At 43.9% G+C, this 15,967-nt stretch overlaps 1 protein-coding gene across 1 annotated transcript in view; it reads right to left on the minus strand.

Annotated features, from left to right (window-relative positions):
* SMARCC1 (SWI/SNF related, matrix associated, actin dependent regulator of chromatin subfamily c member 1) overlaps positions 1-15,967 on the minus strand; it is a 123,671-nt gene that overhangs the window by 33,004 nt on the left and 74,700 nt on the right. The window contains exons 22-24 of the mRNA XM_016149805.2: positions 5,509-5,564; positions 3,959-4,073; positions 3,157-3,311 (exon numbers count right to left, since the gene is read on the minus strand). Of these exons, the coding sequence (XP_016005291.2) occupies positions 3,157-3,311; positions 3,959-4,073; positions 5,509-5,564 (326 nt within the window). The remainder of the gene's footprint in view (positions 1-3,156; positions 3,312-3,958; positions 4,074-5,508; positions 5,565-15,967) is intronic.

The following is a 15,967-nucleotide window of genomic DNA, read 5'->3' on the forward strand; positions in this document are numbered from 1 at the left end:
TGGTTAAGTCTTATAACTAAAATGTACAATGAAAACTTTCCTATCTCGAGAAAGAGTTTCAGGCGTAAGGGACGAAGTAAAAGGCATTTCTGAGGGGCAAGAGAAGAGAGAATCTTCCTTTTGCTCCAAAACTAACCCCTAGTTCCCATGCAGACAAACCATGAGCCATTCAGGGTGTGTGCGCATAACACAGTGGCAGACTAATGCGAAGGACACGTCCGTGGTCTGAAGAACATGTGGCCTCCGCTATCCTGGAAGAATTTAATCCTACTGCTGCTGAAACTGAGAGAATGTTCCGGTTCCTGGAATTTCTAGTTTATTCCAGCAATAGTTCTGGACTCTTCCTTCCAGCTAAATCTAAACACCCAGATGGAAGGGATCCAGGGCACCCACACACCACTCTTCAGGTGGGTCAATTCACGGCTCGTCGGCAGGTGCAATGGAAAAGCGGGCACGCTACCGACGAGTCCCTCGCTCGCGAGGACGGGAAATGTCGGGGAGCAGGCCCACCCTCTCTGGTTGGGACTCGATCCAGAACCTCTGATTACTGCTCCATGTCAGAGTGACAAACAATTAAATTTATCAAGAAAACTCATAATAACAAAGCTGTTTATAGACACAGAAGAACAAAAAGGGAGTAAGAGAAGACTCGGATTGGCTAGATAAGTTGTTCTAATTACAGTGATTTAAGTGAATTCCTTACCCCTTAATTACCATGTAGCACAAAAATGATTGTGTGTGCTGTGAGATGTGTAAGATCCGGCCGTAAGCGGCGCTGAACAGTTCACGTGTGCCAAGTCATGGAGCAGGAGCATCTGTATCTCCCACAAATCAGTAGAAAACGTAGGTGTTCTGAGAACAAATATCTGAGTTCCCCGTTATTATAAATAAGAGTGAATGATGATTAAGGGAGTAAAGATTCAGTGACCCGGAAAGAAAATGTTCTCCGGACACTCCCGTATAAAACGTCTCCATGCCAGGGAAACCGATCCGTAAGTGTCCCCGATGAAGGACACGAGCGGCTGCGGCGCGGCGGTCGGCACGCACAGCGCACGCGCTTCCGTGCCCAAAGCCGCACCGGTGAAGGCCTACGCGGTCCTCGCGTTTCCACCAGCTATGACGGCAGCACGGAGTGTCCGCAAAACCTTTCACGGTAATCTACCATTTTACTCCCTTGTCCAGCAACCGACACTGGAGCACGTGGAGAAATAACAGAAAAGAGAGAACACGTCCTGTGAGAGGGAAGAGCATCCGGAAAAGCCCAGCTGGACCTGAGAGACGGGGTTCCGCCTGGCAGGATGGCAAGGATCAGTTCGGAATGGACAGGCAAGAAATGACACCTACAAAGTGAACGAGGGGCCTGACCATCAAAAGCTCCTGAAGTCCCTGCTGAAGAGTTTGACGTCTTAGCTTGAGAGACAAAGGAAGGTTATCTAATAAACTATCTGCTCGCATTCGTATCTCTAAAGATTCTTCTGCATGCTGTAATGATCCCATTTGTATGAAATCAAAAATAGGAGAAACTAATCGATGGTGTCAAATAGGCCAGTGACCACTATGGATGGGTGGGTGATGTCACGCTTCTTGATGCGCCTGCTGCTGGTGACCCCAGAGGTGGGCCCAGTCTCCGAAAAACTCGGTAGCTACAGACCTATGTATCTATTTTGAATGTTAAGTTACACTTCAATAAAAAATTAAAAAACAAAGATAACTTTGGCTGAAGGACAGAAAATGGCAAGGGACAGACCTAGGGGAGCAGGGAAGGGCTGGGTGTTATCAGGTGAACTAAAGTGCACGGAGGAGTTGATTTGGTGGCTGAAAGGCGACCTGGGCCGCAGGTCTGAAGACTGGTGGATGGGATGGCAGCGCTGCGCCCGGAGGAGCACACGGGAGGGCAGCCGTCCGGGCCTCAGCTCCTCACTTACAGACGAGAACATGCCCGCCCAAGACCAGCCTTACGGCCTAGAAACGACGTGAACAGCAAGAACTCGAGCAGCTCAGAGTCAGAGAACCCCGAACAGCTCCACGTGGCAGAAGATGAAGACTCAGAAAATGCTTCCAACAGAGGAGCAGAACCAAACGAACACGGAGCACCACCCAAACCGGTGTCTACATCAGGGCTCGCTCAGACAAGGGTGCATGCACCTCAAAACTCCTAGAGGCGGGGGCGGGAAGGACGAGGTTACCTAGGATCATGCTAAAGGACCACAAAGTCAGGACGATCTTTGGAAGAGACTGGCCAGCGTGACTACGCATGACCGCGGCCCATACAGGCCCCTCCCCACCATCCACACCTGCCAGCGATGGGTAGACACTCAAAACAATGGTCCTGGGGTTTGGCTGAGTCATGCAGGAGTCTCTCATACATCATGCTCCACCTAGGAATGCTTGGAGAAGGTCGCAGCAGCTGAATGGTCTGGGGACGTACAGACCTTGAAAGAACGCCTTACCGATGAAGAACAGCTCAGGATAAAACGGTCAGGCAAGGTTCTGGTAACTACTGCTTGAAACATGGTCACTTATGATGGAAGGAAACTACTTCTGAGTGTAAAATGGAGAAGCAGTAAAAAGGTTTTTTAAAACCACATATTCATGTCTGGAATGCTTGAAAATGCAAAATTAACAAAAAGCGGGGAAAATAACATTCCTTTTTCTTCTTAAATATGCTGCGAAGCCAAAACTGTGTTATAAATAGAGAAAGCCACCCCCAGAAAAGCTGGCAAATTCAAGAAGAAAAGAGCTATTTTAGGTTCCCTCTCTCTCCTTTCAGTCTGTAAGAGCAGGGTGAAGTATTTATACAAGGAAACAGATTTTTGCCTTAAAAATCACAAATATTTCAATCTGGTAGAAAGTGGAACAACAGTCCAAGACAAGTTCCGCAGGCGAATAGACAGACTTCAAACGGCGCCTTCAACCTCTGCGGTCCCTGCAAGGCTGAGAGACGCGTTCCCTGCGGGGAGGGCAGTTGCCCCTCGGGACCAGAGCCACCTTCTGCCATCTGCCTCCACGGGGGTGTAGTTCATGACCCAGAAGTGCCACTCAAGCAAACTCCCTTTGAGTGCAAGGCTCTTTACACTACATGCTCCCAATAACGTAAAACCTGCACGCCCACTCGCGGCTTCGGGGAGAGCCGCGACAGGGCTGTCAGGGGCCAACCTTGGCTTTGGTCGCAGCTGAGGCAAGAGCAGCTGCAGCAGCCGTGGCCACGTTTCCTTCGGAAATTTCATGTTCTACTTTCTTCTTTCCGATGTCGCCTTCTCTTTCTTTACAAGCATCAGTGAGTTCCTTGTTCTCTTCAGTCTCCTTTTCCTCTGAAAAAAACCAGAAAGCTTTCTTGGTAGTGTGCCCAATCTCAATAAGCCATCTTCCTTCTTACCTCTGCCACGTGACAAACTAGGGCTGATGTCACAAAGAGATCTTTGAGATCTCTGCGGGACCCTTCCCTGCGTGTAAGTCTGCCTCTGAGAGGGATTTCCTCAATAGCACGCTTTGTCGTGCCTTCGCTTCTCTAAGCTCTGTGTGCAGTTCCCCTGGATATAAAGGGAGATTCAGGGGGACTAAGCCCTAAGATCAACTTGTTTGTTCAACCATCAGGGAAGTGCTCTGGGAAAACCCAGGGTCAGGAAGAGATCCGAAGCCCAGGACGCGGCACTGCCACGAGCCTCCAAGACAGGCACGGCGAGCCCTGCTGGCACCTGACACTGCAGATGCGACGGCAGGTCTGCGTGGCGACTTCTGCAACACAGAACAGCTTGCCTGTCTGTGTCCTGCTGGAAACAAGGCGACTGCTGGCACTGGCATTGGCACACACAAAAACCCCTCAAACTGCATTTATTGTTACATTAAGAAACAACTCAAAATAAATGAGGAATTATTTCTACACAACTGAACTGCCCACATTTCTCCAGTGGCTTTTACAGTTTTACATAACCGAGTCTAAAAAGTCTCCTCAGATTACCTGATTTGGTATCCTCACTAACTTCGCTATCCTGTTCCTTCTCACTGGTTTTTTCGTTGTCTCCATCTTGTGCTTTATCACCTTCATCCATTTCGTTTTCCCCTTTGTTTTCTGCCTGAAAGGGGTACAGAAGAGGACAGAGAGTGAGCAAAAAAAGGCCCTTTTATGACTGATTGTATATATCGTAGAATAACTAAAGGTTCTACGATTTCTGACAAAAAGTGGACTAGATTCAAGAGTGCCTTGTAGAGAAAAGCTAGAAACTAATAAATGCAGAGAAGTACTTTCCACTACTTCAACACCTGAGGGTTCTCAAGATAATACACCCACCCCAAAGGACACAGTCCCTGCTCTCTCTGTTCTTCTGCTGGAAGGCCAGGGTTATAACATTCGAAGGAATTGTCAGGGATTCATTTGTTATTTACTGGTTAAATAGAGAATTACTGGTTAAATAGAGAACTACTTAATAAATAAATGATCAATTTGTTGTCCAAAAGGACCATGAGCATTTAAAATGCACAGTATCAGCCAAGAAGCCAGATGAAATGCTGCCGAGATAAAAAGTTAACAAAGCCCTTTAACACAGCCATTTGTTAATGGTTTGTAGAAAGAGCCACAACAGAGCATCAGTGAGCCCGCTCTGGGTACCAAAATCTTCAATTCTTCTGGTCAGCATATGGTATCATTTGCTGATTTTGAAATCTGTGACCTTGGACTAATTTGTTGTATCATCTACTGATGAAGAGGCTATCACTGATTTGATGAGGAATTTGGATTTATAAATATGGAATACAAATATAAATACAAAGCATAGTATTTAGAACATTGTAAGAATTGTCATTAATTTTACATCCTCCTCCTCCTCATCTACATACAATTTTAAAACATCGCATGTATTAAGACCTTAAATCCTGCTTTTATCAATTCACTTCAACAGTGACTGGCTGTTTGTCATGTGCCCCTGACCTTGAAGAGGCCGCATGAGAGGCAGGGGTCGTGGGGCCACAAACACACTGGGCACTGCGATGCTTCTGGCACACTGGCGCTAGAGTCTCCCCTCCCCCGCCAGCTGGACTCTTCGAATCCCTATCCTCTAGTTCAATCTTTCTAGTTCTACCTGCTCTTTAAAATCTACATTAAATGTCACCTTCTCAGTAAGTCTTTTCTAATTATCTTTTTGCTGACAGTTAACTCTTTTTAGAAAATTCTTTGGTATTCTATAATTCTCTTCTGGCACAAGTATAGGACCTAAACCCTACAATTCAATATTCACAAGAACAACTCTTATATTCATATTCCCAACTGTGCCTGAAAGAGATACAAAAGAGGTTGGGAGAGGATAAATCTTCACCAAATGAATAAATGAAAAATGTCATGTGTTATGTTTTATGAGACTATCCTTTAAAAACCACCAGAGTCTAACTGGCTGATAGAATTATTTATAGTCCCCTGAGAGGGACTAAGAGCTCAAAACAATCTCAAACCATTATGCTATGAAAGGCATGCTCTCTGTGGCTTTTCTGTTGTGGGAGAATTCAAACAGACCTCACCTTTTCAGGCTGCTGAACATCAGTATCTGTTTCCATTTTTTCCTCTTCAGTTCCCTCTACAAACAAAAGAGTGAGAACAAGTAATACCATATGGAAAAATAACAAAAGCTATCACACAGCTATGAGAGTATCTGAAACACAACCACACACAGTAACATGGAAGCATCTCACAACTGGATGGTTGACATAAGAAGTCTGACACAAACACAACACATTCTTTATGATTCTACTGAGTTAAAGTTCGAAAACAGGTGTTAGAAATCAAGGCAGCCGTTAACCACGCAAGTTCAAAAATTTTTAAGTAAAAAAAGGCAAAAATAATGTTATTACTTAACAGACAACGAGTCAGGTACTGGAGAAACAGTGTTGAGCTAGATACTCAATGCCACTCAAGAGCATCTATTCTGGCTGGAGAGGACACACCCAGCACACGTGAAGTGCTGTGGGGAGCGCAGAGGCCACTCCAGTGGCCGTCAGGGAAGGGCGGATGGCTGCATGAGCATCTTCTAGGCAGCCGCAGCTCGGGGTGCGTGCACGTGGCAGTGGTGGTGCGTGTCGAGAGAAGGGCATTTCAAGGAAAAGAGACAAAAAGACTCCAGGTGCAAGGGAAACATAAGTCACTGCTGATGACGAGAAAGGGGAGGACAGATGAGAGAAATCAGAGAGAGGGAAACAAGGCCACGTCATGGAGGGTCCCGAGTGCAGAGCTGAGGAGGTCACAACTGTATCCCACAGATATGAAATTAATGGAGATGCTTGAGACAAAAACACAACCAGATAAATAGTTTTGGTTTTAGAACTTTCTACAGAAACAAATATTTCAAACATAATGAGGATTTGGTGTGATTCAAATAAAAACGTTCATATATCCTATAGTGTAAATATATTATCCTCTTGTAAATAATAGTATTTATCCTCAGTGAGAATATGTAAACACATCTAAACAAATATGTTTAAAACTGACTAACAGTGTTAAAGTTATTGAATAGGAAAACCCTTTTTATCTAAATCTTGAGGATAGAAGCAGATCATCTTGCCCCCAATGTTAAGGCAGACTAAGAGTTCCGAGGGACATTTTTGGGGACATTTTGAATCTCATATAAGGTAGAAGAGCTTTTAAGGATCGCCACCTTCCAAAAAATGCTAAAAGCCTAAAGTACCAGAGGTCAGACAGGCTTATGAAGGCGAGGTCAGGATCTGAACATTTGCCTGGCAAGGTGGAGGAGGGGTGGGGTCACCAAGACAGAGGCGCCTGTAATAACTCACCAAGAGCAAACTGAGCCACGAGCTAGTCAGGTCCAGGGCAGGGAAAGGAATCTGGGATTCCTGTGCAGAGCCAGCCACAAGGGTGGCCAATGGGCTCTCAAGCCAGTGGTAGCCCTGAGTATAAGCAGCACAATCCTCTGTGGGCAGCTTTTCCAATTTCAATTCCAACCAATGAACTCACAAAAAGCAAACATCATGAAAGGAAGCCACTAAGACCGAGCAGAAACACTAATCAACAGATTCAGAACCCAAGGAGTGCCCATCTGAGATCTCTCAGGCCCTGAATCTAGAACAGCCATGAATGTAATATATAAATGAATAAAACAGATAATCACAAACATCAGTAATCAATAAGAGACTATTAAAGAGATCAAAGATTTAACAAAATAATCAAATCAAAAGGTCAAAGCACTGCAAGCAAGGTGAAGAGAGAATTACAAAACTGTAAAACATATCTAAAGAAATGATCCACATACAGGAAAGGAAGATGGAAAATATGGAAGCATGGAAAAAGATATGCTAGGCAAAAATGAATCCAAGGAACAGTCACCTGTCCATGGTACCATTAGTCATAAGCAGTAAGAATAGAGCATTATTAGAAATAGCAACAACATAATCAAGAAAAGGTTTAATTCGCTGGAAAACTGTTAATTTGTTAATACTTTTAGGAACCTAATACAAATGTCAAACTATATAAGGCTAAACTTGACAGAATGGCAGGAAGAAAAAGAAAGTGTGTAACACACTGGGGGATTTGAACGTATTTCTCTCAATTAAGACAGAGCAGGATGGTTCTAATGTGTATGTGTAGAATTCTACACCCACCAAATATAGGATACATACACATTAATTTCAAGCTCACATGGAACATTTACTAAATACTGATCATGAATTAGGTCATAAAGCAAGTTTTTATACATTTCAAGTCAATGACATTTTCTCACCAAGTTCTCTCACACAATGCACTGAAATTAGATGTTTAAAGTATAAGAGGTAAAATTTCTCAGTGGTTGGCAATGAAATCGAGGGAATCAGTAAAAACAGCACCTAGAGGAGAATAAACGTAAAGCCTTCTTAGGCTTACATTAGAAAAGAAAAAGGGCTCGAAGTTTACGAGCTGGGTATGTCCTTTGTAAGGAAGCAGAGAAAGAATAACAACGTAAAAGGTAGGGAGAAAAAAAAAAAGGGTAAATCAAAGGAATGTAAAAACAAAATATGTACAATAACAGTAAAAACAAAATACAAAATGTACAATAGAGACAATCCATGTACCCAAAGCTTGGTTCTTTGAAATGATTAATAAAACTGATAAATCTCTGGGGCGACAGATAAAGAAAAGAAAAAGAAGGCACAAAATAAGTATATTAGGAATCGAGACCAGTGCTCAGACTTTTAAGATGTCTACTAAGAGTATAATTATAACTTGTTTCTCTCAAGGTGCCATTTGGAAGAGTATGTAAAGTGGTTTCTATTCCACGAAACATGTATTTAAACTATTAGACATATTCTTGGAAAAGAGAAGAAAAAACTGCCCCTGCCTGGCTTTTCTTTGGTCTGAATTGTGAACCCTTACGAGGGTGCCGCCTCTATGCGACCGTGTCATCTTGTTGGTGCCGATCAACTAGGAGTTTGAGCATCCTTTCCTCGAGTGTGTGGTCGGACCCATGTCTGCAGAGCTAAGTACAGAGGATACTTAGAATGAATAAGATAAAACTCCCAACTTAAATGAGAAGGCACATAACGAACTGTGGGCCGTGCGCCAAAGACGAAAAGGAGAAAATAAAAAACCTGACCAGGTAACTGAGCTATGAGGGGAGTACTAGGTCAGCCAAAGAAAACATCAATATCCCCCCTTCAATTAAGATGTGCTGTAGAGCAGCGGTTAGTAAACTTTTTCTGTAAAGGGTCAAATAACAACTATTTCCTGCTTTGCAGGCTCTAGAGTCTACACTGCAACTACAGTTGACCCTTGAACAACGCGGGCCGGCACTGTATGGGTTCACCGATGTGTGGGCAACTGTTGTAAGGGTCAACTGTATTTTCAACGCAAGGCTGGGAATCAAAATATGTGGTGGAGAAACTTAAGTTATACATGAGTTTCTGCCAACTCAGGGGTCAGTGCCCCTAACCCCCACGTTGCTCATGGGTCAAGTGCACTCAGCTCTGCCGTAGTAGCACAAAACCTGCCACGAAAGCAGCCTGCACATGATGAACGTGTGGCTGTGCTTGAATAAAACATTATGGAAACTGAAATCTGAATGTCATAGAATTTTTATGTGTCATGAACTATTATTATTCTTTTGTTTTTTTCCAACCATTTAAAAATGCAAAATCATTCTTATATTGTGGGCTTAATAAAAATGGGTGGTAACCTGGATTTGGCCCAAGAACTAAAATTTGCTAGCCCTTGCGCTAAAAAAAAAAAAAAGGATCCAGACTGGATTCAAATCCTGTCCCCACAATTTACTAGCTCAATTGACTATGGGCAAGCTATTTAGGGCTTCAGTCTGCCTTTCCACAAAAGGAGGATAATAATAGTACCTCCTTCATAACCACACTGCTAAAGAGTAAACAAACCGTTTCATGCAAAATGCTAGAACTGTCTGGCTCACCGCAAGTGCTCCAGGACAATCCCTGACATGATCAGAAAGTCCAGCTGACTGGACCCAGACCCATCTCTCTACAACAGGAGCCCTTTCAATGGCCTTCGGTGCTGCCTCAGTGACAACGAAGGGCTCTCACTCTGTCCTGGACCGCTAAAGACCCTTCCCAATCTGGTATGTCATCTGTGACCCCCTTCCCTGTGTGACCTTCAACTTTTCTGTAAAGGGCCAGATAGTTTTACGAAATTACCTGCCCTTGTCCCATTCTCTTATAATGTTATTAATGCGTCAAGTGGTACACCTAGCTGCTTTTGTCATACAAAGGCAAAGTTGAGTAGTTGCGACAGAAACCATTTGGTCCACGGATGCCTAAAATTTTTACTATTTGGCCCTTCACAGGAAAAGTTTGTTAACCCCTGTGATAGAAAATTCATGCTAATGTGACAGCCCTCCTTATGGACAAAGATACTCTGGCTGTCAAGGTCTCAAGTTTAATGTTGGGAACTGGGGATACTGGCAAATAGGAGACGTGCCAGAACCCACAAATGCCTACCGTCGGGGTGAGGCTCTAGGCAGGGTGGCCCCACACAATCCCTGCCTCATGGTCTGCGTGTCCTTGTATAATCCCCCTTCCCTCGAGTGTGAAGCATCTGTGACTTTCTTCTAACCAACAGAACATAGCAAGGTGATGGGATGTTGGCTTATGTAAGAGCCTGTAATTAGCAAACTCGCTCTAGACACTCTCCTTGCTGGCTTGATGAAGGAGCTGCCACGCAGGCGATGCCTAAATAGCAAAGAACTGTGGGTCGCCTCTAGGAGCTGAGGGAATCGTCCAGATGACGACCAGCAAGAAGCTGAGGCTTTCAGTTTGACAACTGGAAGTCAATGAATTCTGAGAATAGGAGTGATTTTTGAGATGGATTCTTTAACAGTCAAGCCTCCAAACGAGAACGCGGCCCAGCTGCCGCCCTGACTGCAGCCGGGCAGAGCCTCAGCGGTTAGGCTGTGCACAGGCTTCTGACTCACAGAGGTTATGAGGTAATAGCTGAATCTTGTTTAGCGCCACTAACTCTGTGGTAATTTGTTATGCAGCAACAGGTACCGACTATGCCTAGTGAACTGGACCTTGCCCAAAGGTCTAAGAGCTAGCATCCATGATAAAAGTATCTTCAGAGACCAAAAAAAAATGGCATTCCCACTCAGGTTCTGCTCTGTCCTTTGCTCCACCTCCCACAGATGCAACAACGATGCCCCGGATCAGTCCTGGGCCTCCTCCCTCCTGTCTGCCCCACGCCGCACCTTTCATCTGAGAGAGATCCGCGTCCTTTACCTGTCTTACAGAGCTGAGCCAAGCTCCTGCTTCCTCTCACCCACCCGTCCAGAACGCTTTCCTTCACCATCACCACCCCTTTCTCCTGGCTTCTGCAATGAAGTGCCTTTCAGTCCAGTAATATTATGGTTAGCAAAACCCAAATGAGGAGAGATGGAGAAACCATTTCCCAAAGAGGTGAGGGAGCTGGGAAGGTCAGCTTTGAGGACAAATAGTGCTTGTGAAGTATCTGCCTTTAATAAAGCATGATATGACTAAGTAATGCTCCCTGGAAAGAACGGTGATTGTCTGGTGGGAGCGTTCTCCATTTCCTGCGCATCATCTGTAAACCGCAAGCAGTTACTTTCCAAAACAGACTGGACCGTGTTCCATCTCTTCTCTGATGACCTCTCAATGCTCACCATACAAAAGCCCTTCAGAACCAGCCAAACACGCAGCTACAAGGCTGCACCTGGCCACAGTACCTGCTCCCCACAGGCTTCTCCGTATTATTTCCAGACCACGCCGCCTATGTTCATCCGTTTTTCCTTACTGTTTGAAAGGTCACCCTCCTCTGCGAAGCCTTCCCTACCCAACCCAAGCCTAACCGTGTTTCTTCCATGTGTGCCTCTACTCACGGCTGTATTCCTTTTTATAATATCTCCCCCAAAACTGAATATCCTCCCAGGACAGGGTGTTTGTTTAATTCAGTGGTCTAGGTACCCTGAGGTGTGTGTGTGTGGAGGGGGGGAAGGTCCCCAAGGTGAACCCAATTTTCATAGCCAACACTAAGATGTGATGTCTTTTCCCTCTCATCTCACGCAAGTGCAGAGTGTGGCTTCCCCAAGGATGCACGATGAAATCGGCTACAGGAATGTGCACCTGTGTGCTGTTTTTAAAAATTTGTTTTAATTTCTAATATAATAAACATTAACATATAATCCCAATAAATGGAAGCATTTGGGGTTCTCCTCGATATTTTTAAAGTCAAAACAGTCCCGACCGAGAAGTGTGAGACCAGCTCGTCCGGTGAGTTACGTCTCCTCGCACAGGAACCGGGCAGTCCGGCGTCGTCCCGGTGAGGCCCGAGCACCCCACGAAGCCGGCACCGCGCAGGCCCCCGAGCTTGCGCGCCTTGCCGAACGCTCCAGCCTTTGCATGCTGCGCTCTTCCCACATCCTTACTTGAACTCTGTATTGTGGCCAAATTGGTTTCCTTCCCATCCTCTCGACGACCTTCCATTCCCGTCTCTGCACCTCTGTTCAATTCCATGGTTCTACAGAATCACATACTCGCTCCAATCCGGTGACCTTCTAAACCTCTTTCTCAACATCCAGCTCGAATCTCACTTCCTTTATAAAGTCTTCCTCGGTCTAAACTACACGACCCCTTGTGTTAATTCTTACAGCACTTCCTACGTACAGTCCTCCTTGAACAATTAACACCGTTTCTCTCTAGCCACAATCCTCCAACACTGAATTATGTTCCCATGTATGTCGTCACTCATCACAATGTGGCCCCAATTATTAGAAGGCATTACCTGTATATAATTGCCCACAGCAAGAGGTCTATATGAAGTAACCAAAACGCCTGATTTGATAAAACGGTCACCCAAAAGGCAGAAAATTATATTATGTAATAGAAGCCAATTTCTTCCTGAAAATACACATCCTACCACCTAATAAATATTGAGTCCTCAGGCAAGTCACTTAACGCCTACCCAGTATGAGCTGGTCTCGAGAGGTTAAGTGTCCATTACGAGCTGCTCAGAAGTTTGAATTTATATTTCAATGCCTCTTGAAATAAGTCTGAAAGAGCCCTTCAAATATCCCAGTGACAGAGAGGAGAGAGAAGCCATTCCGCAGGACGCACATCTGAAGAACGAACACGGTGCCACTGTTCTCTCAGGTTCGCCAGCCTGGCTTTTCACACGCGGCGCTGCAGAGGGTAAGTGCCTTATTTAAAAACTGTTACGAAAATCCTCACAGTGAGAAGAATCGGGTAGCTTATATAGGCTAGGAATAGTAACTGAAGCAAAAACTGTAACTGTTACTGCTGGGCTTTATGTTCTTAGAAAGTGACCTTTTCAACATCATTATTGCCACGATGCTCTTAATCTCCTGATGGATTAGAGATGAGCTCTAAATCTTCTTGAAAACTAGGAATGATTAGCCGGGTTTCTCTACACAGAGCTGTGTGACAAATGCCTCAAGACACACCCTGTGGGGCGCTGCATTCCACAGGGTGTTTGGTAGCTAGTGGACAGCCCATGACAATCTGCTCGTTGATATAAAAGCACCAATTAACTTAATCACTCAAATTTCTCTAAACCAGAATCAAAACAGTCAATCTATTCAGGAGCAATAAACAGATGATTCACTAAATAAAACCAATACTTGAGGACAGGAAATATAAATGGGGGTTACAATCATAAGTCCTTGACAGACTCCTGATAGACCCTTGAACATGCACGCAAAGTTCAGCTCTGGGGGGCGCTGATGATTAAAAAAGGTGCTCAGATTCACTGTATTATGACAGTTATGTAGGAAAATGTCATTCTTAGGAGATGCATGCTGAATTATTTAGGATGCAAAGAATCATGACATCTGCAACTTGGAAATAATTCACCAAAAATAAAATCATTTATTTAGTTTGCTAGGTAGATAAAAATGGCAAAGTTAAACCTAACTGGTAGGCATAAGAGATTTCGCTGTGCTAATCCTATCCACATTTCGGTATGTTTGGCCAGAAGTAAACAGGTTATCAGAAAGGTTATTTTGTTCAGTCTACGAGTAAAGAAAAATTTAATAAAGCTCTTTTATTTTAAAAGCTAGAAAGTTATCTTTGATAATCAAATATATTAGATGTTATTTGGAAAATAAATCAATTTAACAACTCCTAAATGGGGTTTACTCTCAACCTAATACTTAGAATGAAACTTTAATAACATATGTCAGACCCTGACACTCTTGTGTTCAAACCCTTTCACTGGCTCCACCTCACCCAGAGTAAACACTACAACTCTCAAGGGCCCGCAAGGGCCCTCATCATCGCCCATGACCTTGCCCACCCGCAATCCAGCTACCTGTCCGCAACCTTCCTTGCTGTTCCTCAACTACGCTGGGCAGCTCCTGTCCAGGGGCCTGTACACTGGATGCTCCCAAAGCCCAGAGCACTCTGAGTTAGACGTCCACATGGCTTCCTTCCTCGCCCTGTTTATATCTTTGCTCAAATGTTTTCTTGGCGAAACATTCCCTGCCCACGTGAAACCGCCATTCCCCACACTTCACTCTCACCCGCTACCCAGTCCCTGCTTTGTTGTCACATACCACTTATCGGCCAGCATACTTCTACACATTGAACTGACACAGTCTAAGTTTTATCTACTAGATTCCCATGCATCTTCCGTCTCTCAAATACGAAGTCCATGAAGGCAGGAATTTTGGTCTGCTTTGTTCACCAGTTCCCTAGCACCGAGAACACGTGAGATGACATAACATATCTACAGCCTTATTTATCCCTGTAAGTTACAAGGACAAAGGAAGTCAAGTTTAAAACTGACCTCCTACCCAAGAACGCTTTCAGAAAGGCCTGGGTCTTTTTCTATTGTAATTCCCAGAGCACATGAGGCAGTACAGCACCATGGAGCTATTAGGCCTTCGACGGTCCCTGTTCAGTGAGTGAAAAGCACGCGGGCATTCCCACATATTGTGCTTCTGGCAGGGGCTATGGCGAAAAGAGGGTGAGCTTTGGGGTCAGAGAGATTTATGCTCAAAATTTAACCCATATTCTCACAAGCTATGTAACCTGCCAACACATTACCCTCCTTCCTTTTACTATAAAAGCAACACCACTTCTTCTGAAAGATTCTCCTGAAAAGAAATTCAAATGACCAATCAATCAGAAAACCCCTATACAGTGTGTGACAAATATGAGTACTCGGAAGTGTTGGTTTCCAATGACTTCTGAAAAATGTTTAAAAATTCTTTTCATATCTGTCTTCACTCCTCCCACCTTTCCCTATAAACCTAGGGGAAATAAAACCTAGTAACAGTTTAAGTACAAAAGGTCTCAAATATCAATACTACTTTTCCTATTCATAGAATGGTCTGTGGCCAAACACAAAAAAAACTGTAAGAGTTTAGGGAAATCAGCAGATATTGATGAATGATTAAAGAGTAGTGACCGAAGATGCCCCTTCTGATCCGCCAACACTCATTTCCTACTTACTCCTGTGAGAAGTCTCCTAATAAATGAGAACGAGGCATTTCAATCCTAGTGTTCAACCACCCTCACTTTTCTTTCACCAAATACTCCCTCCAATCCAAATCCACAATGAAAAGTCAGGTAGGTTAATGAGAGAAACCCCAAGTCTTGTATTTCACAAGGGAACTTATTTACTTTTCTTGTATTATTATTTTACCATTGTTAGTATTTAACAGATGTAACATAGTAAATTAAGCATCATAATAAAAAGTATGGTCAATCTACCATCCAAGTACAACATTCTCTTGATAAGAAAAATCCTGCATCATTCTATTTCAAATCATTGTTCTATGTAATAAGACACTTTTATTATAGAAAGTGTAAGTGGAAATGTCAATTTATTATGTCCTTTCTCTGCACTCCCTGCTTAGAATGTGGTTGAGAGAGAGAGCGGGCGCACTGCTGACCTCCCACAACTCTGCCGCGCCAATCCCACAGGAAGTTCCATTTGCTACTTCCTAATTCTATTAGTCATAGATCAACATAAATCACGGTAACTTTTAACAGGCCATCATTAGTTCTAGAATGCTGTTTACAACTCATCTGGAAATATTCCCATTATGCTGGCATTTTCCTTAGCTCTTAATTACATGGGAAGAGGACATAAATTCCATTGCAACGACTATCGAGTACACGTTGGGCCTCGGGGAGGTTACCTGACAGGCTACTTCCAGATAATATGAATCAATTTTACTACTTATGGCTCTCAAAGGATCACCTCGTGCAGTCTCCAGTCCTTCCTGCAGCGGTCTGATCCAAGCTTTGCACACTGCAGAAACCATATATCCACTTTCAATCAGGAGAATCTAGCCCCACAAGGATTAAGGATGCTAGATATCTTTTTGTCCTGTTTTAAATCTCAGTAAATTAGAAATGGCTAAATTTGCAATCTATTTCTTAACCACTAATGCTCTGTAGTATATCGCCTACCAAAAAATTTAAAACAGATTTACATGTGAACACACGTCCCTGATTCTACAAACTATAGAAATGTCTTTGAATTAAATAAGAAAAC

Source organism: Rousettus aegyptiacus, unplaced genomic scaffold (assembly GCF_014176215.1).
Source record: "Rousettus aegyptiacus isolate mRouAeg1 unplaced genomic scaffold, mRouAeg1.p scaffold_m13_p_4, whole genome shotgun sequence".
Taxonomy (NCBI): Eukaryota; Metazoa; Chordata; class Mammalia; order Chiroptera; family Pteropodidae; genus Rousettus; species Rousettus aegyptiacus.